Consider the following 24,623-nt stretch of genomic DNA (forward strand, 5'->3'; position numbering starts at 1 on the left):
AAATGGAGGACATATAACAAATATGTTGATTAATGAAAGAAAGTAAAATACATATTCACAATAAATTCTTTTGGAAGAAAATATTGACTATCAGGTTTGGGGAAGTTTCATGAAGTAGATAGTGACATGGGGCAAATTAGACAATTTAAAGAGCATCACCCAAGGAAACGTTAGACAGTAAATGAAAGACCAGGTCATACTCATATAATAGTGTTTGAAAATGAATAATATAAATTTTTTTGAGTGTTGAATTGACGGGCCTTTGAGCTGAAAGAAAGGATAACATGAAAATTCAGGTCTACACACTCATTCTACATATGCTTATATCACTTTTGCTATAAATATTTTTCTATGTGGGTTAAAGGAATGTGCTCTGAAATACTAAGTCAGTTTCATTAAAAGCACATCTGAAGAAAAAACTACATATCCAAGAATGCTTCTGTTAGCATAAGGTGACACGAACTGTATTTTATGAAGCAGAAAATTGCTTCACAACCAAATTCTTAAAATCCTTCTTTTTTGCTGCCTTTAATAAGACATAGAACATTTGTACACATGAGCTGCATGAAACTCTAATAGAAATTAGCATTTAGTAATTTGATATTTTATATGCTTGGCAAAGCTGATGTAGAATAAAGCAAGGAAATAAGGAAGCAGAACGCTATTTTATGTCCAGAATCATTCCTTAAGTGGAATGAACTTACTAATACATTGTTGGTTATCTGCATAAGGACCTGTGCCTGGTGCAGTCTTAGAAACAGACACTTCCAGGTGAGCACACAGATTCATAATGTGGAGAGAATAACAAAAATTTTAAAAGGAAACAAAACTTTATACTAAAGTTTACACACTATTTTTTAAGCATTGATATTACAACTTAGACTTCAAGGGGCAAATTGAATTCAAATATGTATATTTCAAAATTCTCATACATACCCTTTTAAATAATAAGGAAATTATCTTGTATAACATTGCAGCAAACTCTAGAAGTCTTGGAAGTGTTTCCACCAAAATTAATTTGCTTCTCCTTGGAGTAATCACACTTGAGACATTAAAAGATAAAGCTAAATTTACCATGAGCCAAAGATATGAATGGAGAAACATCAATACTTTGATCAAAGTAAATTGATAAGATGGAACAATGACGATTTTCAAGTTGGAATGATTAAGCAAATATGGACCACCACACACGTATAAAAAGATACTCTTATTTAACCTGGATCTTAGAAAAGTTATCTCACAAATATTATATCTCTTGAAAAATATGGAAGCACATTCTCAAAAAATCATCAAGCAAATATAAGAAACTGTTCTTCTGGTCGTTGTAAGATTCACTCAGGTTCTATTATCTGGGATTTATAATGCCTTAAATTGCATCTTCTAGGGACAAACGGAGGAAAACGTTGCTTGTCTTCTTGGAGTGCCCTGTCAATATTAATATTACCATTTTTTAAATGAGCTGAAAGATTTGCCTGAAAGATGTAATTCCATTGTAAAATATAATGATAACAAGCCTAGATTAATTAATCAGGTGAAGTGAACAAATGATTCAATAAAATGGTTTTCGAATTTTTTCTTCCTAAGCAGGAGAAACATTTTTGAACAATGAAACTGCAAATACAAAGCAGATAAAATTAGATCTCCCTTGAGTAAAGTCTGGGGTGGGGTGGGGAGGTGGGGGTTCACTGTTCTCCCACTTCCTCCTCACCCACTACAGAAGTCCTGGAGGCCTCTGCAAAACTAAACCCTGAACTCTGGAAAGAGCTTGAAAATCTGTGATTAATGCAGGTTTCCTAGTTTAAAAATACTAACCTTATTAATCCCTTCATTCTTTGTGCAGATCATTTACAAGGACCTAAACCCACTGTGATTAGAAACACTTTGTCTCTTAAACAATGAGAGACAGAAGGAGACATTTATATGTCTGGTACATTTTATCAGTTACTCTTCTTGAGGAGATGGTGTCAAATGTAATGGTCTCTCGTCTTCTCTTTGAGTCTTTTCCTAAATGCTGATGGGTCAAAACAAGAGTAAAGAAAAATTTCAAGCTTACAGGTTCTCTGAGAAACTAGAAATAACCATCTTTATCCATTTCTCTGTAATCTCAGCATTCCAAGTAATATTCTGAAACTTTTTAGATTAAAAAAAAAAATCAGTGAGGATAAAGACCTTTCTTTTATGAGGCAATCCTCTCATCAAAGGGATTTCTTGTTCCTTGCCAGAGCCCATCTTTGCTTTGTTGGCAGACAGAGGTGAATTGATTCATGCATCATTGAAACTGAGGGAGAGACAATTCTGAAAGTCCAGGAGCCATTAACCTGAGCACCATGGAATAAAAATTTATTGGTAAAGGGTGGCATTTTACAGAGGCATGGCACACCTCAACCCCCATAACTTTATGTTCCTTTTTCTGAGCCAACCACACAGTAAAAATCACTGCTCTTTCTATCCACTTTTATGCATTTGAAGGTGTCATTTAAGCATAGTATGAAGTCAAGAAATTTTAAGAAAGGGTGTCAAAAATTGGAATCGTGAAACTTCCAGTAGTTTTATTTGTAACTGAGTGTTTGTTCCCATGGCTCACAGCCATTAAGAAAAATTGTTTCCTTTTTCTCCTTTGTTTTTTCTTTTCCCGGACGACACGACTCTCACTTCTGTTCTACAATGATAGCAAAGTTGGATGCTTGGCAAGGAGTTTTTAGATTCTGGAAGAATTCTTTCATCAGAAAGAGAAGATTTCTCCTCTTTGTGTTATATCCCTGACTTTGGTGGTTAAAGAAGCTGGCTCAGGACTTGGAGGATATTATATAGATTTTTCAGTTATAGATCAGTTTCCAATGTCTTTTGTCTTCAGTAAGCACTTTTCAACCTGTGCTAGATACTATGAATGGTTTAAAAATATATATGAAATAACTTACTGATACATTTATTGAGCACTTACTACGTCAATCACCAAAAGAGTGCTTCATCTATAATCTTCACCAACACTCATCAAAGGTAGATTTTACAATCTCCATTTTACAAAAGCTGAATCTCCGGTAATAACTTGCCATAGATCCCACCCACTAATCTTTAATAATAATTTGCCATGGATCACAATTGATGGCAGCTTCAAGAACTGAACACAATTTTATGTGTGCAATTCTAAAGCTCATGCTCTTTCCACTAAATGTTTTGGTAGTTAAATGGGGATAATTGTGTTGAATATTGCCAGGTTGGGGTGAGAATTATGTATCAGACAGTTATTGAACACATGTCAACTATGACACGCTTGAACCCTATCAGTAATCTCCGCTTCCTCCTCTTTCTTTTTCCCATCATACCCATATTAAATGAGACAATTTTTTGTTGGGGGGGGGGGCAGTGCCCCAGTAGCACGTTGAAAATTGTTAATAAGTTTTTAATTATTAATTCAAGACTAGAGATTCCATTGCCCTTAGTGCCCGAATTCAGAGAGGGAGTCAAGTGTGGGAAGGTGGAGTTCTCTTTTCTGATGTGATACAATGTCCTATGCTCCTAAATTCTTCAGAATATCCTAGTACCGTGTTTCCCCGAAAATAAGACCTAGCTGGACCATCAGCTCTAATACATCTTTTGGAGCAAAAATTAATATAAGACCCGGTCTCATTTTACTATAATATAAGACCGGATCTTACATAATATAAGACCGGGTCTTACATTAATTTTTGCTCCAAAAAGATGCATTAGAGCCGATGGTCCTGCTAGGTCTTATTTTCGGGGAAATGCAGTATACTACCCAGAGACAGGGCTCGAAAAGTTGCACATATAATTAAGTGGAAAGAATAGCACTGTTCTTCAGATGAAATTATCACTTTATAAACATGTATTCTAAAAGCCCAAAAATGATTAATTTTCCTCGTAGAAATAATTACCGATAAATAGAATCTTCCTGTTCTAAAATAAAAATATGCAACATTATATATACACACACACACACATATATGAGCTATAACAATTAAGTTACAAACTCATCCTAGAAAAAGTGCTACATACCTCTTCACTAAATATCACTATGGTCACCTTCAAAATCTCCCCTTGGGAAACTATGCACCGATGCCAGCGCCTAGTCCACCCTTCAAAGCAATTTTGGAACTCTTTTTCTGGAATGGCCATCAGCGCTGTCGTCGTATTACACTTGATGTCCTGAATGTCATCAAAATGTCTTTCTTTCAATATTCCCTTTATCTTTGGGTAAAGAAAGAAGTCACTGGGGGGCCAGATCAGGTGAGTAGGGAGGGTGTTCCAATACAGTTATTTGTTTACTGGCTAAAACTCCCTCACAGACAGTGTCGTGTGAGCTGGTGCATTGTCGTAATGCAAGAGACATGAATTGTTGGCGAGAAGTTCAGGTTGTCTAAATTTTTTCATGCAGCCTTTACAGCACTTCCAAATAGTAAACTTGATTAACTGTTCAGATGGTACAAATTCATAATGAATAATTCCTCTGATATCAAAAAATGTTAGCAACATCACTGCAACAAGTTCGCAAACTTAATTGTTAGACCTCGTATATACTGGTGTTGCCAAAAAAAATGTATACAAGTGGACACTTTAGTCAACATTGCTCAAGCAATAGTTCGCCGTAATCAGAAGTGTCTGGATGCTGATGGTAATCACTTTGATCACTTCTTATAATTGCAGAAGTCAAATGTGACTTGTATTCATCTTTTGTTATCAGTATATATTGAGTATTACAATTTTAATACAGTTTTCCTTTCTTAAAATGTGTATACAGTTTTTGGCACCCTCTGTATTTACACATAAAAAATATAGTATATAATGTATAAATAATATATATAAATAAAGAGGGTGCCAAAATATATATAAATATATATATGTATTTATATATAAAAACATATGTAAATATATATATATATATATATATATATATATATATATATATAAAAATTTGGAAAAACAAATAAAACTCTCTTTAATTGTAATCATAGTCTTGCTCAATTATCCTACCTCAGCCTGATTATCATTTATCTTCTTTGGAGGGTTATAATGTTTCTAAAAGAGTTAAAAATCTTTCATAAATAAGGAGTAAAATTGTTAAAACATTTTTTCAGCCAGACTCTGGCTAGTTGCCCAAACTAAATTTAAGATCAATCAGTAAAGAAATGTTTTCTTCACAATGTTGTGATAACAAGTTTGATTTTTAAATGTTAATAGCCCTTGCTAAAATAAAGACTTGATATGCATTTCTAACTATATAACTATATAACTTTGATTAGATAATAAATGTTCTGTCCTTAAGCTGGGTGCTATAACCTTTACTGAAGCTTGCACTGGAGATGTGGGGACAGAGCCCCAGAAGGCAGTTTCCAGGCTCTCAGCTTCACATAGAAAGGTGCTGGCTCAGGTAGTAAATGGCCATCAACTGTGATTGGATGGCCATCAGCTGTGGCTAGTTGGTCGTCAGCTGTAACCAGTAAGCCATTGGCCACTAATATAACTGCTGTGGCTATGCTAGCAGAAAAATGGGGGCTGGCAAGAAGATGGCGGCTGGGCTGGCAAGCACCGATTGCAGTTAGGATGGCGGGTTGCGGACAGTGTGGATCCAGCCTCCAGTGAGACTATAGTGCCGCCAGCGAGAATATAGTAGTATGACTCCCCTACCTATGGCTCCGTGGGTGTTCCTTTTTGGCCTCACCATGTCCTGCATTCTCTTGTTGGAGGCGGGAACAGAGACCCCACTGGGGTCTGCATGACAGGAGAGAAGGGTAATTTTGTATCACAGGACACTTCTCTGGGAGCGCAGCTTGGGTAAGTTTCATGGTAAATGGTGCTTAAGTAAAAAAGAAGGCAAGGAAACAATGTTAGAAATGAGAGGGAAGTGATTTGAAAAGGAGTTTGTAGAAAGTAAAGGGAAGGTGTCAATGAAAATGCTAAGCCATGGTTGTTGTTTGAATTTCCATATCATCTGACCCCCATGGCTACCCTCCTCTGGAAATCCTGGAGCTGATCATTTCTGCAGCTCACTATATTGACAGATTTCTCTATGACCATAGGTTTCTGGCTTCCTTTAGTAATATATACTAATCTCAGTGTTTTGTAGAGGAATACCTACCAACTTTTATCTTTTTAGTAGCATACAATTGACACCCTACTCAAAAAGTTCACCCTTTTATTCTGAACATTTAACCCTAAGATATCCTATCGGATATAGCTGACTTTGTCATTGTAGTCGTTAAGCTATTAGCTTTTCAAGTTTCCAAAATCATAATGAATATGACTTTGTATCTGTAATGATGGTTGTTATGAGTCTCAGCTGTTCAGTGATTATATAATCTGGTATGGCTGTCTTGTTTTTGCCACTTAATTGAGCTGTGTATAAGTTGACCTCTCTATTTTTACTTTACACTCATATAAGACACACGGCAGGAAACAATAATGATTTGACTATTCTCCCAAAGCTTCATATTCTTGGGTTCTAACTTCTCTTTGTCTTGTCAAATGGTACAGTGCAATGTTGATTAGAAGCAGTGAGAGTTTCTAATCTTAAGAGGAAAGCATTCAGTCTTCATTATATATGATGCCTTGGTTAGTAAAATTACAGAGGTTTTAAGTGTGCATTTCTATAATACCTTATCTATATATCACATTATGTGCTTACCACCCAGAGTCCGTTCTCCTTCCATCACCATATATTTGACCCCCTTTACTCTTTTCTACCACCCCTCTTCCTATTTTTTCTTGTTTCTGTTTTGTCTTGTTTCTCATCTTAAGAGGAAAGCATTCAGTCTTCATTATATATGATGCTAGCTATAGATGTTTATGAGGATAGAATTTTAAAACCCCAAGAGGTAGGAATCAAATCCAACAAAGTTAAAATAATTTTAGCACACATAAATTTATTCCATGAATACAAACATGCTTAGAACCCCAAGAGTTAAGAATCAAATCCGATAAAGTTAAAATAATTTTAACACAACCAAATAATAAATTTATTCCATAAATACAAACATGCTTAGTCTAAAGAAATCTAATACTCATACAATTGATAGGATTAATATTGATGCTCATTTGGTCATCTTGATAGATGAAAAAAAAAATTGATAAAATATATTCTTTCCTAATAAAAATGTTAGCAGACTGAGGCAGAGGGATACATATTAATACAATAATAAATATTAGTTCATAACAATGGGAGAAATATAAGCGCCAGAGACATTCTTATTAAAATAAGGAAGACGGCAAGGATGTGATTACCACTATTATGTAACATTATTATGTGGAAATAAAGGGACCAGTTATAAAATAACTACACAGAAATCAATAGCTCTACAATGGTCAGATATAACCATTTAGAAAATGCAATCATTAAAACTCCTTAACAGTAGCAAAAATAGATAAAAATAGTTACTAACAAACTTAATAATGTGTAAAAAAAAGTGAAAAAAACAGTGAAAGTTTGATGAGGCAATTAAAAGAACCCCTAAAAAACATTGTATGGATTAAAAACTACTATGTATAAAATGTCAATTATTTCTACATCAATTCTATCAAATTCATAATAGGATTATTTTTTGAAACATCATAATGTGATTATAAAAATCACAGAAAAGAGTAAATCAGTGAGACTGCTCAAGAAAAATTTAAAAATAAGACGAATAATGGAAGACTTAAACTACTCAGTATTAAATTATGACATATAAAACTATAATAATGAACTGAAAGCAACAAAAGAACAAGAGAAACAAAGAAACAAAAACTCATAGACACAGACGATAGTTTAGTGGTTACCAGAGAGTAAGGAGGGAAGAGGGTGGTTGAAGAGGGTAAAGGGGGTCAAATATATGGTGATGGAAAGAGAACTGACTCTGGGTGGTGAACATACAACATGATATATAGATGATGTATTACAGAATTGTACACCTAAAATCTATATAACTTTACTAACCATTGTTACCCCAATAAATTTAGTTTAAAAAACTATAATAATGAAATATTTATAGTAATTCCATAAGAAGAAACAAAGCAATCAGTGGGAAAGCATACAATTTGAGAAATAGGCCTTAGCATATGAGTTTATTATGTAATAAAACATGCAGTTTCCCCAAAATGGGTGAAGAGCTATTGTTTAACAAATGATCCTGGGACTCTTAGCCATCTATTTGAATAAAGTTTTTTGTTTAAATTTGAGTCTTACTTCACACCAAATGCCAAAATAAGTTTAGAATAAATTAGAGAACTAAAAGTAAAAAATGAAATAATGGGCTAACTTAGAAAAACTATGGCAAATATTACTTAATGCTGAAGAAGTAGAGGCCTTTTTGAGGAAAAAGCAAACAAATAAATCATGAAAGAAAAGGTTGAAAAACTTCACAACGTAAAAATACAAATGGCTATATAGCAAAAAAAATTCATATTTAGATTTGAATGGCAACTTACAGACAGATGAACTATTTAACAGAGATTTAATGCTCTCAATTCATAGAAATCATATTTTTTTAAAAAAGAAAAGCTCAAATAAAATGGGGAAAATAAATGAGTATATGATTCAAAAATATAGAAACACAAATAGTTAATAATATGTTTTAAAAGTTTAACCTCACCTGTAATATAAGAAAGGCTAATTAAAACATGGGACCTCATTTTTAATCCATTGAATTGCTAAAAGGATGATGGTGTGTATTTTTATAAGGGTTAAAATGACATGTACATGTTCATTTATAGGTTGAATAAAATTTTTATAAAATAATATAATGCAAATTATGCTGTCATTAAAATGAACTCTCAAGGGATATTTATGGACATGGAAAAATATAACCCAGACTATAATATTAACTGTGGAAAAACAAGTTATCACATGTTATTATCCCAATTTAATTAATACATAGGTATAAGACAATATACATTAAATAAAGACTGGGTCGGACAAAAAACTAACTAATAGTATTTAGCATTGGAATAACACTTTGTTTTTATACTTTTCTGTAATATTCTATTAAAATGATTATTTTAAAAACCAGGCAATGCTATCTAAAGCATAATTATGATTAAAATTTTAAACTATATATTGGGACAGTGTTATTCACGCTAAGGGTTGCAGTTCAGAAGGGTCAAGCTATCAATTACCCTTACAACCAGCACTTTTTTTAATGAAATAGAATGGAATGAAATGTCTCTGTCCTTTATATGAATCTTTCAACAACAAAAAAAGAAAAGAAAGAAAAAGAAGCATCACAACAAATATTTAATTTCAGTGTACACACATAAACACATACATACCCAGATATGTATATGTCTAAATACTTGATGTTACCTATATTTCTTACTATGGTTTATTTCAAAAAGTTAGAAAGACTCTATCTTGGAATAATCTGTTGATAGAATTGAAGATTTCTGAAATGACTTACTTTACATTGCTAATACTTTCGCATTCACTTCTTGTAGGTGAAATAGCCACAGAGAAGTCACTGAGAAACTCAGATTTAACTATTTCAGCCACTGCTGGTTTGAAGGGGAAAAAAAAAAAATTAACAAACACAATGCCCAAACAAAGCATTTATGCCTGTGAAAATCTAAAATATATGATGCTCAGTACTGCAGGATTGTATAAGTCAAAGCACAGCCAAATTTGCATCATTTAAATTTTCCTTAGCCAGCATGTTTCTATGTGCACTAGCAGCATTTAAAGTTAGATGGAGAGCAAAGATAGACATTGAATTTTACTGTGAGATTAGTATTGAAAACAAGTCAGTTCAACTCTTTTGAATGAAATAGCTTTGAACTATTTCCACATGGGTGAATATTTTATTCTCTTTCCCCTTCTATGTAGCATTTTAAGGATTTTTTTAATGTAGGTATAAAATAAGTACTCAAATATCTAATAATCTGGGTAGACTTGGCATCTTCCTGATTAAAATATGCTGAAAGTTTGCAGCTCCGGGCTATTCTTAATTACTTTGCCCTGATATGTGTCTAATGGTTCTCCAGTGTATCATTTACTTTCTTTTTATGCATCACAACTTCAACGAATATTTCATCAACTTTTATTTAAAGCGGAACTAGGTCCATCATTCCCTGAAAGCATTGACAATGACAAATGAGGATATTTTGCCAACCTCAGCAGAGGCTTTTAATCAGAATAAGTTCTGAAAAGATTCACTTTTTTTCACATCAGCCTAAATGTTGTAGCTTCACTCCCAGCATCAAATCTTTCTTATCCTACACAACCCAAAACTGAAAACAGACTAGACATCAGGAGGTGACACTCATGGGAACAAAGAACTTCAGCATAAAAAGCCAATTTACAAAAGTCATTTTCCTTATTAAAAATGTTTGTTAGTGAAAGTGGGGAATAAAAGCCAAAAGTAACAAAAGCATTTTTCTTACCAATAACTTGAGAGGAAAGTGGAACAAGAAGTGAATTTTTTTAATAAGATAAAAGAATAGGTATTGTTATGCTTTTAATCTCATATTAGGGCTACTCTCGCTTCTAGAAATCTAGAAGAAAGGTAATGCCTTTATTGTATAAAAGCATCTCTGCAAGATACCACATGTGTAAATGACAAAGTTCCAGATATCAGATATCAGATAATATGACCCCAGTTTTCCATCTGAAACTCATCTCTAAAGCAGTTTCTGCATTCTGCAGATAACTGTTCTTATTGGCATTGGATCATGATTCTGAGCTACAAGTAACATCAAGAGCTTTCATTAAATAAAACATATTATGCAAACATAATATGCATATCCTTGCATATTATAATGATATAAAATTTCATGATTTGTCCTAAAATATTGTCCCTGTAATGTGTTTCTATATAGATTCATCTATCACTCCCAGAGTGGTTCAGGCATGTAGATTCTGAACAACTTTAAGCTCAAGTTTCTAGATTTTAGGAGAAATATTTTTCGGAGTGAAATCACTGATCGCATGCCTAAGGTCTGCAATTGGACCAATCACCACGCCCTATACAGGAAATGAACTATGATTTTTAATTTTTTTATTGAGAGTAACGCGTATAATCTCAATTTTAAATTTTATGACCTACCTTTCCAATTAAAATTTTCAGTATTTCAAAACAAAATGATTTTCCTCTATCTCACACCTTCAGTCTACCTGTTATTTATCTATTTTACCTTATGATAAAAATTTTATTACAATCCTGGATATTTTCCATTATACTTGTTTCTCATCTACAATACTTCTGCTTTTTTTTATAGGATCTTTCCATTTCTTTGATGCTGGAGGGTCATTTTTCACACTCTTGCAGACTGTGGCAAGAAAATTTACTAAATGTACAATTGATTTTTCCATTAAGATAGCACACTATGATAAATACACTTAAGGCTGCAAGGACCGTTTAAATCAGCAGACACCTTGATGAGATATTTGTCTTCAAGTTCTCAGAACTTTGCAGACCTTTATTTTTAGATAACAATGTAGACGACAGGTCAGCAAGCTACTGCAAGTACGCCAAATTTGACCCACTTCCTGTTTTTGTAAATATAGTTTTATTGGAACACAGTCACACCCATTTCTTCATGTGTTTGTCTGTGGCAGCTTTTGAGCTACAATGGCAGAGGTGACTAGTTCGGACAGGAACCGTACAGCTTGCAAAGCCTAAAATACTTACTCTCTGGTCCTTTGCAGAAAACGTTTTCTGACTCCTGATCTAAAAAACTAATTGCTAACTGAATCTTAAGATTCTGTGAAGTTATTTTCCTAAATTCTCTTTTGTAGCTATTTCTTCTCACTGATGAAATGACTCACGTTCAATTATGTGGTAAAACACACTTCATTTTTAATAATTATGTATTGCTCATGTACCCATATGTGTTTTAACATTTGCTCTGTTTTCTTCATCTGAATATATCACCCTTGCTAAATAAATCATGTCTAAAATTCTTTCTACAAAACTAAGATAAGTTAGAGATTTGATGAGATTTACACTTTAGTCTCTTGACTGGATAGATGCTGCCACCTGGGAGAATATTGTTTGTTTTCTAGGCTGCCGTATTTAACGGGGTTCACTTAACATGATTGCTGGGCCCTTTGAAATCAACACCCCATTGAAACTGAGTGGAGAACAGTACAATTAATTTGAAGTATAGCTCTCTATCCATTTGTTTTGGAATTAGGTAATAGTGAGAAGAAGGGAATAACTTGAAAATAAAAACATTGGAAACCTATTACAGCTAGGAGCTCACACTGTAATGAAATCAGATTTTGAGAAATATTTATGAAACATGTGACCTCTGTCTTATTTATAAATATTGAATAAAGATTTGGCCCATGTTTGACAGCAACTTAGATTTCCTCTCGTAAGTTTCTATAATACTAATTCCCAAATATGATGGTAAAGGACATTTCACATTAATATGGTGTACAGAATTAGTTCCTAAACATTTTTCAAAATGCTATCTATAAAAAAAAATCTCATTCATTTATCAACAATTGTCGACCTTGCTACGCTCATACTACAGTCATTACTTAGGTATTAAAAACAGCTGATATTTACTAAACGTTGACTATGTCCCAAGCTTTAATTTTAATTAATCCTTACAAAACCTCTCTTGCCTCATTTTACAGATGAGGAAACAAGCTTAGATAGGAAAAATTACATACCTATTTTGTGCCCAAGCCAAAATTCCAACTCCAGCACTTCAACCTCGAGCCCTCCCTTTGAAACATGTTCTCCCCCAAGTCTTATAAGATAAGACACAAGCAATTGTAGTGTAATAACACTTGATTGGGGGGAGCGAGGTGAGGGAGAGAAGGGGGGACTACTGAAAAAGGTCGCTAACTATTCTAGGTGGGAAGAAACTAGATGCTTCTTGGAGGAGATAGGCTTGGGTTCACCTGGATTCACTAATTAGAGACATAAGTCATAGCAAGTTCAAAGGCAGAGACAAGAGAGAGCACAGCACATTCAGGGAGGGGCAGTGAGGCCATGAGGAACGGGTTGTAGCCAGGGGGCAGGAGGAGTGCGAAGGGGCCTGCCATGTGGACATACCATATAGAAAGTCAGTGGTTTTCAGATGTCACTGTGGTAAGAATCACCTGATGTGCTTGTTTACGATGAACGTCGCTGGACCCAAATTTCCAGAGAATCTTATTCAGCTAGACCCAGGAACTTACGTTTCAACAGGAGTATTAGATGATTACAATGTAAAGCGGCCTCTTTGCTCACACTGCTAAAAATTCTGGGAAATCAATATGCTGGACCATGACATAGTTAATTTCATTGTGTTTTAGAGAAACCAACAAGCGCTTAGTGGAGTGAGGAAGTCGTGCTCAAAAGTGATTTTTGGTTTATTTTGAATTCAGAAATAACATAAAGGTGTTTTTTTCTTAATAATTTACAACACACACACAGAGACAGAGACATACACACACACTCAAACACCCTTTCTTTTTTTGTAATTGCTTCCAGATGCTATGCAGAGCACTAGGCTATGAAAAATGTTAAACAAGCAGCATCCAGTTGTGTTAATTTTTTAAGGCACTGTAAGCTACAGAAATGCATGCACTTTTCCAACCAAATCTTATTTCTGTTTGCCAGTCAATCCTTCCTACCCTAGCAATCAGTAAACTGCAGATCAATTAATAGGGAATCAATTGTGAATAAATGAATGAATTATTTAATTGAATCATATATCTTTAATAGAATCTAATTTCACACAATATATTGGGGGATCATTTAATAAATCAAGCAAAATGTGGTATTTCTGTACTTTCTCCTGGGATTGATTTAACCATTTAAGGACTAATTAAGATAAAATTTCAATTGGCCCATAAATTTAAGATTTACTACTGTCTTGTTATAATAGAAGGTAAAAGTTGGTATTTCCCACTGGCTTTGACTACATCTACAATAGAGTCAGTGAAGATAAACTGCATTTTAAAAACTGTCTGTCCCATTTAATTATTTGTGGTCAGGTGGCTCCAAAAAATATTTTTATTGTAGAAAATCGATATATCCCCATCTCACAAAAGACAGTGTCAGTATGTACATTTCTGTTTATAAATTGTATTGGGGAATAGGGGGGAACAGTGGGGAACAGTGTGTTTCTCTAGGGCCCATCAGCTCCAAGTTGTCCCTCAATCTAGTTGTGGAGGGCACAGCTCAGCTCCAAGTCCAGATTGTTTTCAATCTTTAGTTGCGGGGGGTGCAGCCCACCTTGTTGTTGAAAGCTCATGCTCTAACCAGCTGAGCCTTCCAGCTGCCCCTCCAGAAGCTCAGCAGAAGCTCATTGTCTTCATTCTAGTTGTGGAGGGCGCAACTCACTGGCCCATATGGGAATTGAACCGGCAATTCTGTTGTTCAGAGCTCATGCTCTAACCAACTGAGCCATCCGGCCGCCCAGTATGCACATTTTTAAATATTTAAACTTGAAAAGAAAAAAGAAGAAGAGGGAATGCCATCTAACTCATCTGGAATTAAATAGACTCTAAATGTCAGTGTCTCTTGGGGTAATCAGAGATGGGTTTGACCAACTGGGCATTCTCAAAGTTAGCATGCCAGATCACACACTGATGTTTATTCCACACTTAAGCTTGTTCAACACAGATGGTAGGCATAAAATAGCTGAACTCTAGTGAGTCATGTCTGGGCAGAATGATAGATATGGTCTTTTGTGTTGACAGTACTGTTGTTTTCACATTCCACTTGAATTAAATTATGCTCATTCATGTCATAGTACATAATCTCTGGCAGAGATTCTTAGAAAAAGTCATCATGCGGACCCACTGCAAAACAAGTGGGGGGGAAAAAAGGTAGCGCTGTAAGCCCTATAGGAAAATACAAGGCAAAAGTTGAACAGCCACCATTTATTTAAAGAACTATATCTTCAGATTAACACTTATAAATATGGATTCATGTATATTATATATAAATGTATACTTAGATATTAACATCCAGGAACAATGTAAATCTTTAATAGGCTGGCAAAAAAATATTGTGAATTTCTAATATAAAAAAAAAAACAATGTGTCAGACATACTAGGCATGATCATATTATGACACTGGCCCTGCCTTCAAAAAGTTCACAGTCAAGTCTGGTAAATAAGACAGAAGCATATGAAATTTTATATAAAGAAGAAAAGTTAGATAGTAAAGTAAGCTGTGAGCAACAGCAATCACGAAGCTTTATTGTAAGGGGTTCTGGAGAGTAATTTCTGAGTCTTGAAAAATGAATGGATTATAGCTAGGTAGATAAGGAGGGCAGAAGATTATTTCAGTCAAGGAAGAGAGAAAGAATCCACAAATGCTTATTAACCCAGCCCTTGATAAATTAGGCCTTTTAGATATGGCCTAATTATAGTGTTGTTAGGGGTCCCCAAGAACCCACTCAGGTTGAATGATTCACTAGAAGGACTCACAGAAATCAGAAAAGCTCTTATACCCAAGGTGGCTGTTTACTGCCGCAAAAGGATACAGAATAAAACTAGCAACGGTGAAAGGCACATAAGGCAGAGTGCAGGAGAGACAAGCTTCCAGTTGTCCTGTCCCAGTGGAGTTGTCCCTGCCCAAACAGCACTTACTCCACCGGCAACACTTTCTAAAAGCACACAGCGTGTACTGCCAACCAAAGAAACTCCTCCAAGCCTTGGTGTCCAGGGTTTTTATTGAGGGTCAGTCACGGAGAGATGAAATGCTCCATGACGAACCTTATATCTAGTCTCTATCCCTGGCATAGGTCAAACGGATACAGCATGGCCCAGGGCTCCAGGTGAATAAAACAGACATTCACCATAAATCATGTTGTTAGCATAAACTTACTTGCTTAGCCCAAGACCGGAGGTGTACAAAGACAATCTTATCTGGCAGGATATTAAAAGGGCTTAGGGGTTATCTCTCCCAGGCGCCAAACAAAGACCAGTTATTTCTTTGGAATGTGTGGGTTTGAACACCCCAATCCTGCTGAGTTAACCCTTTACTGCACAATAGAGTTTGTGATACTATGGGTCTTAAACTTAAAAATTGAAGAAAAACTTAAATCTTAAAAGATCTGAAATCCTAAAAAATGATACCTGCAAAATATTTGACAACCAACTTCATAGACTAGTGGTTGGTCTTCCCCATGGGGAGGGATCCAGGTGTCCTGCCCATTGCATGGACCTCAGTGGAGTTGTTTGCTGCCATGTTTGACCCTAATCACATGACTACGTAGTAGTGGTTTTTACACAGAACGCTGTAAATACTTCACTGCTGCTCCACTTAACAGTTCTGTAGTAAAAAGCTTATGTTGTGCTAAACTGCATGTATGGGAATTAACTACTTACTGATCTTTTTCTTTTAATTTTGCCCCTCACGCCCTGCTCTCTTTTCTGAACTGCACTGTGATCTTCTCCGAAGATGTTCGAGTGGATTTGATCGCCATCGACAGGACTGGGTGGACAGTGGATGCCCTGAAGAGGTACACGTGCCCTTTATTATGACAAGATTGAGAGGACTAAGCTGTCATAGATAGCTGCTACAACTTAATGGAAATAGTATCTAATTTGATAAAAGTAGCCAGTGGTTTTTGAGTCCTTAATATGTGCCAGACTTTGGGTTTAAGTCTTTGCATGTATTAAGTCTTTTCTCAGTTTATTCTCATATCCGTCCTGTGAGGTAGGAGCTGTTATTGCCCCATATTACCAAGTGGAGACCAGGGAGGGGTGAGGGGAGGTGTGGGGGGAGTTGTGGAGTGAGCGTATCCAGAGCTGGGTATGTGCGTAGGGAATAGTAGAACCGGGATTTGAATCTCTATGAACTAAGGGTAGCTCTCCAAAACACTTGCTGCTTTTCTAAGATCTAGGAAGCCATTTTGCATCTTTTTCAGTCAAATTACGAAGCCAGTAGTATGGAGGAAAAGGTTGATTGCAGCGAATTTTTAGGCTGTAAGAAGTTAGAAATGATATAACATGGAAACAGTAATTCCCAGGCAACCATGATGGAGACAATGATGCAGTAAAGTGCTTCAAACAAGTGTATACAGTTGCAAAAGCAATTTTAACCTGGTGAATTTCATTTACACTCTTGTTTCAGGGTCACATAAAGATATTCTGTTTATGAACAAGCAAAGTGTTTCTTCTCCCTTTGTTAAGTTTTAGGATATGAATTAAAAAACCATGAACAAATAAACAACTTTTCTCATTCAGTAAAGCAAATCATGTCAAAGTGCTATTTTAAAAATTATTAGGTGATCAATAGTTACTAGATTCTTTTTTTAAATTGATTTTTATTTATGATGTCACATAAATATCTTAATAAATACATATTTGAGAACATTCTTGAACTTTAATCAACTTTTGACATTCATTTGGGTGATTACAGTGATATATACTAATGCATCTATTTCCCTTCACTTACTTAAAAATATAGTTCAAAAAGAAGATACACTGATACAGTCATAGTGTTTTTAGGATAATGTTTCTTTCATGTAATCACAGTTACCTCAATTAAAAACGTTTAAATTGAGTATCTATATTTGTTTAAAGATCAAGGGTATCATTCAGACATCTTAATTTTCTTGCTTCAGTATAGGCCCACCATGAACCATGGGCGATAGAGAAGACTCCATCATATTTTAAGTCCTAAATATATTTGTGGGAATTTACCATGTTCTGTGGCCTGTGCTAAGCACTACAAATAACAAAGATTTAAAAGAAAAAATTACTCTCTACTGGCAAGGAACTTAGAATCTAGCATTCAATAGTATTCTATTGTATTCTGTAGTATTCAGTGTTTCCTTTGAACAAGCAATTCTCCCCTTCTTTTACAGGTAAGTAAACAAGGTCCATTTTCTGTGCCTAAAACCAGGGTTACCTTTTCATTCTGATCTTGTGAGATGAGTTTATTCACTAAGTGCAAATCCTAATACGAGCACTTACTACTTACTGTTCTAAGCACCAGTAATGTAAGAGTGTAAGAAGTGTGTCCTGCAGGGTAGCTAGACCACTGGACGAAGGGCTGCACTTAGAGAATGATATAGGCAATGATACAGGAACTACAAGTAGAGTAAGAGAAGGTTTGCTTTGCTTGAGGAGGTGAGATTTAAGGTGATGCCTGAAGGGTAACTGGAGTTCTTAGAAGAGGAATGGCGAGAGATGACATTGGTGATGTAAGCAGGGACCAAAATGTGACAAGTTGAAGGAGTTTGGGTTTTATCTTGGACAAAAGAAAGCTACCTGAAGGGTTTGAATTAAGGGGATGATTTGATCCGAATGACTTTTTAAAGAATGACCCTGGCTATGGGTAAATACTGGTTTACGATACAAGAAGCCAATAAGTTGCCTGTAGCTGTAACTTAGGCCAAAAAGCTAATGATCTGAACTAAAACAATGAGAATGGTGGTGGTGATCACAGGGTGTGGTGAAAGGATGCTTAGGTAGCTTGTCGAATGGAAATGAGAACGATGCAAGGGTTTTAATGTTTTTTTTTCTTTTCTTTTAAAAAATCTTTTAAACATTTGTATAGTATTAGTATAGTTCTAAAACACAATAAAAAAATGAATATCGATGATTGTACTACCCAAGCTAAGATATAGAATTACTGATGACTGTGAAACTGGCTCTTGGCTCCTGCTCCATTGCATCCTTGCCTCTCCCTGTTAAAATCAATAAAACTATTCTGAATTTTGGGTTCATCACACAGAATTTTGTTGTTCACTCTGACCCAGGATGATGCCAGTGCCTGTGGTGGCGGTTTATTCATTTTCATAGCTACGTGTATATATATCCTGTGGTATGAATATGCCGTGATGTCCCTGGCACTTTTTACATACTGGGATGCAAGTCTCTTGTTTATGGAGATTGTTTCCAGATTTTTCCTATTTCAAAAACATCTTATGCTTGTCTCCTGAATCAAAGGCACAAAAGTTTCTCTAATATTCCTTAAAGGGGAATTACTAAATGTGAGTTAGGTAAATGTTCAACTTTGAGAGATAATGTCAAATCATTTCCAATTTATCAACTCAATTCTACCAGCAGTGCTAGAACTGCTTCGCGTTCCCATTGTTTCATTATCCTGATAACCCTGGTTTTGTCGTATTTCTTGATCTCTGAAAATCTAATGGATGTATAATGGTATCTTATTGGGAACTTAATTTGCATTTCACCAATCGTTGATGAAATTGAATGTACTTTCGTATGCTTTTTGGCTTCTGTGTTTCTGCTTCTGTCTTTCCTCTTCTGTGAGATGCCTGTTCATTATCTTTTTCTCATTTTTTTATTGAATAGTTACCTTTCTCTTTTTATTCAGAACACTAAGTCTTCATTGATTATATATAACTGACATAACAGATGTGATATATAGCCACTTTACAAAACTCTCTTGCTAATTTAGACAACATATCTCAAGGCACTTGGTGGTTCTTTATTGAAACAATCACATCACCTATAAGTGATGAGAGTTTTGCTTCTTTCTGTTTCTTATGTCATCTTATTTATTTTTGTTGTGTTATTGTTCTAGCTAGTATTCCAGTTGTATATATTTTCTTCCAGATTTGGTTTAGTCTTTTCAACTTCTCTATGATTTTATTTAGTTACCATTCATTCACAGTTTAATGAGTCTGATTAAGTAGTCTTTTATGATTATTTTCGTGTGTATGTATAACTTGTTTAAAAAGACTTTTTCTACCAAACTTCATAAAGTTATTTTCATATGTTTCTTCTAAATGTGTTCAAGATTTGTCTTTTACATTAAAAGCTGTATTCCATTTTGAATTGATTTCTATGTAGGAGGTAGAAATCCAAATTTGTGGGGATTTTTCCCCCGTTATGAATAATTTCATGCAGAATTTATTCAATAATCCTTTTAGCAATTTCTTTCAAAGCCACTTCTTTCTTAGATAGTTTCCATAAAGTCAGTTTCTGGGGTCTCCTGTCCTAACGCTCAATTTGTTAATGCCCTGACCAATATCACACTGTCTTAATTACTACAGTTTTATAAGAAATTTTGCTATCCATAGGACAAGTCTCCTTAGTTTTTCTTCTTCAGAAGTTTTTTGACTATTTGGGGGTTTTTGTTCTTCATATAAATTTTAGATTCAACTAGTCAGGATCTGTAATCAATCAGTCAAACTCATTAACATATTTATTGGAATTACATTGAATTGTGAATTATATTGCCTTTCCAAATTATGGACATTTTTTTAAATTTCTCTTTTTGTTATTGACTTTTAACCTAATTAAACTGTTGTTAGTGAGCATATTCTATTCATATATGATACTGATTCTTTAAAATTGGTTGGAACTTTTTTGTGGACTAGCACATGGGCAATTTAAAAAAAATGATCTACATATACTCAAAAAGAATGTGTTTTCTAATTTATTGGGTATCAAGTTTGATAAATGTACTGTTCATTCAGACTTTCTCCGTTCTCTTTTTCACACTCTGAGCTCTTTGGAAATAGGCTTCTCATCATTTCTTTTGTACCTTTTATGTCTCTTGTGTACCATCTCATTTCTCTATGCTGCATCCTGGGGAATTTCTTCAGATCTGTCTGCCAGTTTATTAATTCTCCCTTCATCTTGTTTAATCTGCTATGTAATCTATACATGAGGTAGTAATTTCAATCAATATACTTTTTTGTTTCTAAAATTTAAATTGGACTACTTATTAAATCTTCCAAGTCATTTTTATAGTCTATTAGCTCATTTTAAAATTTTATGTTTCATGTCTTTAAGTATTTCATAAATAATTTTTATATATTTTACATTGGATGATCCCAGTATATATCATTCATTAGTTTTGCTCTTTGCCCAAGTACTCTTTTTCTTTCTGTGTGTGTGCGTGTGTGTGTCCTTTAATTAGAGTGCATATTTGTTTGATCTTATTCCATAGGAATCCCTATGACCTTAATAGGTGATGTTTTCCACCAAAGAGGGTTTGATGATGGGAACCGGAGCATTTTAAAGGTTACCATATGCCCCTGCCTTAATGTGAGGTGGAGAGGTTTAGATTTATCTCCCTCATCTACTGCTGGCACTGGCTTGATCTTCTTAGAGTAATAGTGTTTTTTGACATTTTTGCCCTTAGAGCAAACCCTGCTTTTGTACTTAATGTATACTGTTTCTACCTGTCTTTATAACACGCAGCTTTTGCTTTGCTTTGTTTTGTGGGGGAGACAATCGAAAGACACCCTTGGAGATTTTCTTTACTTCCTGAAGATCCTAGTAATGCTTTAAAATTCACGTTTTTATCCAAAATCTATTAGTATTATATTCTACTTGTATTTAGAGTCTTTAGCCTACCTCTACTGCCATAAGCAAGCGAAGTCCAAGATTTTACTTTAAACTTTAGGGTGTCTGATAACACCCTTTTTTTTTTTTTTTTTTTTTTTTTTTGGAAATAAAAACACAGGAGAAGGCTATTATGTGGCAAGTCCCATTTTAGACTTACTGAATTTGAGATGTCTATGACATCCATATGCATATGTTAAGTCAGTAGATGAATATTTAGGTCTAAAATCCAAGAGACAAATGTGGATGGAAGATAATAGATTTATGAATAATCAACATAAATTTATGAATAATCAACATAAAGATGTTAATTGAAATCATGGGTGTAGAGGAGACTGCTAGTGAGAATGCATACAGTGAAAAGATGAATCAAAAACAGTCCATAAGAACCACTGATACTTTGGAGGTACAGACAAAATAAAGGAAATAGAGGAGTTATTAGAGACATATAGAACATTGATGAGCACGTGTGTCACAAAACCCAAGATTACAAAGTGGGCCACTGTGCCAAATGCTGATTGAGTTATCAAGAGTATACCATGGAAGGTTTAATAAATAAAGAGATATTTAGGAACATCGGCATGAGAAATTTCAGTTAAGAGGGACTGGGTAAAACAAGATTTTCATAAGTGGGGAAACTGGGAGTCTGAGAAGACCACCAGCTTTTCTGGGAGTATGCCTGTGAATGAATAATGTCAGCATGCCTTGTGGAGAAGAGGGAGGACTGAGTTTTTAAAATAAGATTGGACACACTTGAGTATGTTTCAGTGCTAATGGTATTAAGACAGCAGAAAATTAGAAATTTAGAACACTGAAGAGAAAGGATGGGATCAAATGAGCAAGTTCACAATATCTGAGAAGGTGGTCTGAGTTGGGCCAGAGTGGAGATTGAGAGGATAGCTATAGATAATAGAGCCCATTTGTTATCACAGAAGGAAAGAAGACTAGGTTAATATAGATTCAAGCAAGAATGCTGATTTGTAAAGAAATTTAAAGAATTCTTGCTGATGACTCTTTCATTTAGGAAATAAAAGGTAAGCCCGTTGGGTAAAAATTGGAAAGGGCGTTATAGGATTGTAGTTGTGAGTAGAATGGAGAGGGTTTGAAATTGATACTCAAGATAATGGGAGGGCAGTATTGCCAAGCAACGTGGAAGGACCTGCAGAGGATGCAGTAGCTAAGTTTTCAGAGCTCCAGGGGGGGGACGGTGTGATGGTTCTCCAGCTGGACCTGGCTTTGGAGCACCCAGGGAAAAGATAAATTTTTTTTTACTATATTCAGCGTTGCTGATTTTCTGAAAAGGTCATATGGAAAAAATAACTGGGTGAGATGCTTGATGTTACTGAAAAGATATGGAAGTGATGGAAAAAAGGAGACTTAAAGGAAGACAATCATTGTGGTTGGGCTTTTTATGTAGTCACAGGATAAGACAAATTGGAGTGAACAGACAGGTACACAGATAGGCTGAAAATCGGATAACTGAATTTATGATTTCAGAACTAAAGTATTTCCAACTTCATATAAGATCCAGGGTGTGGGGATGATAACTAAAGTGGAGTCAAGAAAGAGATAATGAAATCATTGGAGCTGAGAAGATGCAGGAACTAAAGTTGGTGGAATTGAATAGGCCCCGAGGATGTTAAAGTAGAGAATAAAACTGTGTCATGTCCAATTAGTGAAAAGGAAGCCTTCTCAGGAATTCTTCCTAACCTACTGGTGCATTGTACTTCACTAACAACAAAAAGCGTTTAAGAAAAGTATTTATGTAATAATAAATTCAAATGCGGGATGAATACCATCCATTTGCAGAATAGGTATCTTCTGCTCAAGGCCCATGAGAGGGATGAAATTCTTTAAAGTACAAAGAGGAAGAAACACCAACTTCTAAACCATAAAGGTTTGGAAATAGAAGATTGTTACTGGTGAAGGTTATAGGACTTATTTTTATGAGCTATGAATGAAAAAGACGATATGTACCTGTTCCTGGTGTCCTCAGTGTAGCTCTGCTAAGGTAAAGATAAGCTACGTGAGTGCCGTTCAATCCTTTGCCTGGTTGGTTTTGAATATTTCATACAGGAAAACAAAATTTTAACTATCTATTCAATTTATGGTGGATTATTTTTAAAACAATAAAGGAGTATGGAGCAGCACAATTTTTTGAATTTATTATTATCAGTTTGATATGAAGGGAATGCATTCTTTCTTCACATCCCTAAGCCTGTTTTAAAACTTGTCTTTATGCACATGCTTTTCTTCTTGTATGAACTTTTCCCTTTTGATATCATGTCTTGCACAAATGTATTGATATAAAATTTAGAGATAAATTTTACGGCAAGATAAAAATATGAAAGGTTAACAGCAGAAAATGATGAAACCCAAATGTCTAAACATGGAAATGCTTTGTTATATCCAGTTTTTCTCTTGTCTATTTTACATACTTTATAAATGGGAAATGAGAAAAATCTATAAATATAGTCCTGTACAAAAATAATTTGTTCCTCATCTTGATTTGAGAGTCTTTTGTGCTTTATAGACCAGCTTCTTTGATGTCATTTAAGATATATATATATATATCTATCTATGATCACTCTTAAATTTTTTTTCCCATCTGTTTCTCTTATTAGTCCAAAGAAAAGATGTGTGAGAACACAGAGCCTGTGGAAAGTTCTTCTCAGACGACCACCACCATACGACCGACAACCACACTATTCAGAGTCTTAACCACCACGAGACGAGCAGCAACATCCCAGCTGCCCACCAGCCTGCCCACAGAAGGTGCCCTAGAGATATGTTTGCTTTTTTCCTAAAGGAGGGAAATGTCACAGAGTTGACATGCACCAGGGTCACTCTGTAGAGGGAAGGTTTTCCTTTAGCAAACTGGATTTCTAAGGGACTTCTAAAGGGAAAAACGCAAAATTGTTATGAAATAAAAATATATGCTGGGATTCTTTTAATGGACTGTGTGCTATTTATTAACAGCTTTCACTAGTGGCTACTTGTTTTCACTAGTAAAGGAATAGAGACTTCTTTTCATTTTGCTAAACTTTGCAGAAATTGAATTCAACATTTTAGCCACAAGATAGAAAGGCAAATGCGTATAAAATGGTCATTGATTTTTGGATTCTGAACAATAGATAGTTCTACTCATATGCAATTCTAATATTTTCCTGAATACAGTCAATAAAAATAGAGGGCACTGTGTAAGCCACAGAAATTGCCCTTGGAAGACATTTCCTCTGCCAGGGAATGGGAAAATACCAGATAACATTAATGCATGGGTACAACTCATTGGGGGAGGAGGTATATGAGCCAAAATGTGTTAACTATCTATTCTGAATGGGACCACCAAAGAGAAATGTGAGACTACTTGGCCAAGATTAAGCTTTGAGAGGGGGAAGAATGGCCTTACTTGTTT

At 35.0% G+C, this 24,623-nt stretch overlaps 1 protein-coding gene across 5 annotated transcripts in view; it reads left to right on the top strand.

Moving 5' to 3' along the window:
• PLXDC2 (plexin domain containing 2) overlaps positions 1 to 24,623 on the top strand; it is a 390,269-nt gene that overhangs the window by 306,813 nt on the left and 58,833 nt on the right. For all 5 annotated transcript variants that reach the window (XM_074324846.1, XM_074324845.1, XM_074324844.1 and 2 more), the window contains 2 exons: positions 16,338 to 16,398; positions 23,833 to 23,983. In XM_074324846.1, the coding sequence (XP_074180947.1) occupies positions 16,338 to 16,398; positions 23,833 to 23,983 (212 nt within the window). The remainder of the gene's footprint in view (positions 1 to 16,337; positions 16,399 to 23,832; positions 23,984 to 24,623) is intronic.

The sequence above is a fragment of the Rhinolophus sinicus genome, linkage group LG02 (assembly GCF_036562045.2).
Source record: "Rhinolophus sinicus isolate RSC01 linkage group LG02, ASM3656204v1, whole genome shotgun sequence".
In the NCBI taxonomy this organism is placed as follows: domain Eukaryota; kingdom Metazoa; phylum Chordata; class Mammalia; order Chiroptera; family Rhinolophidae; genus Rhinolophus; species Rhinolophus sinicus.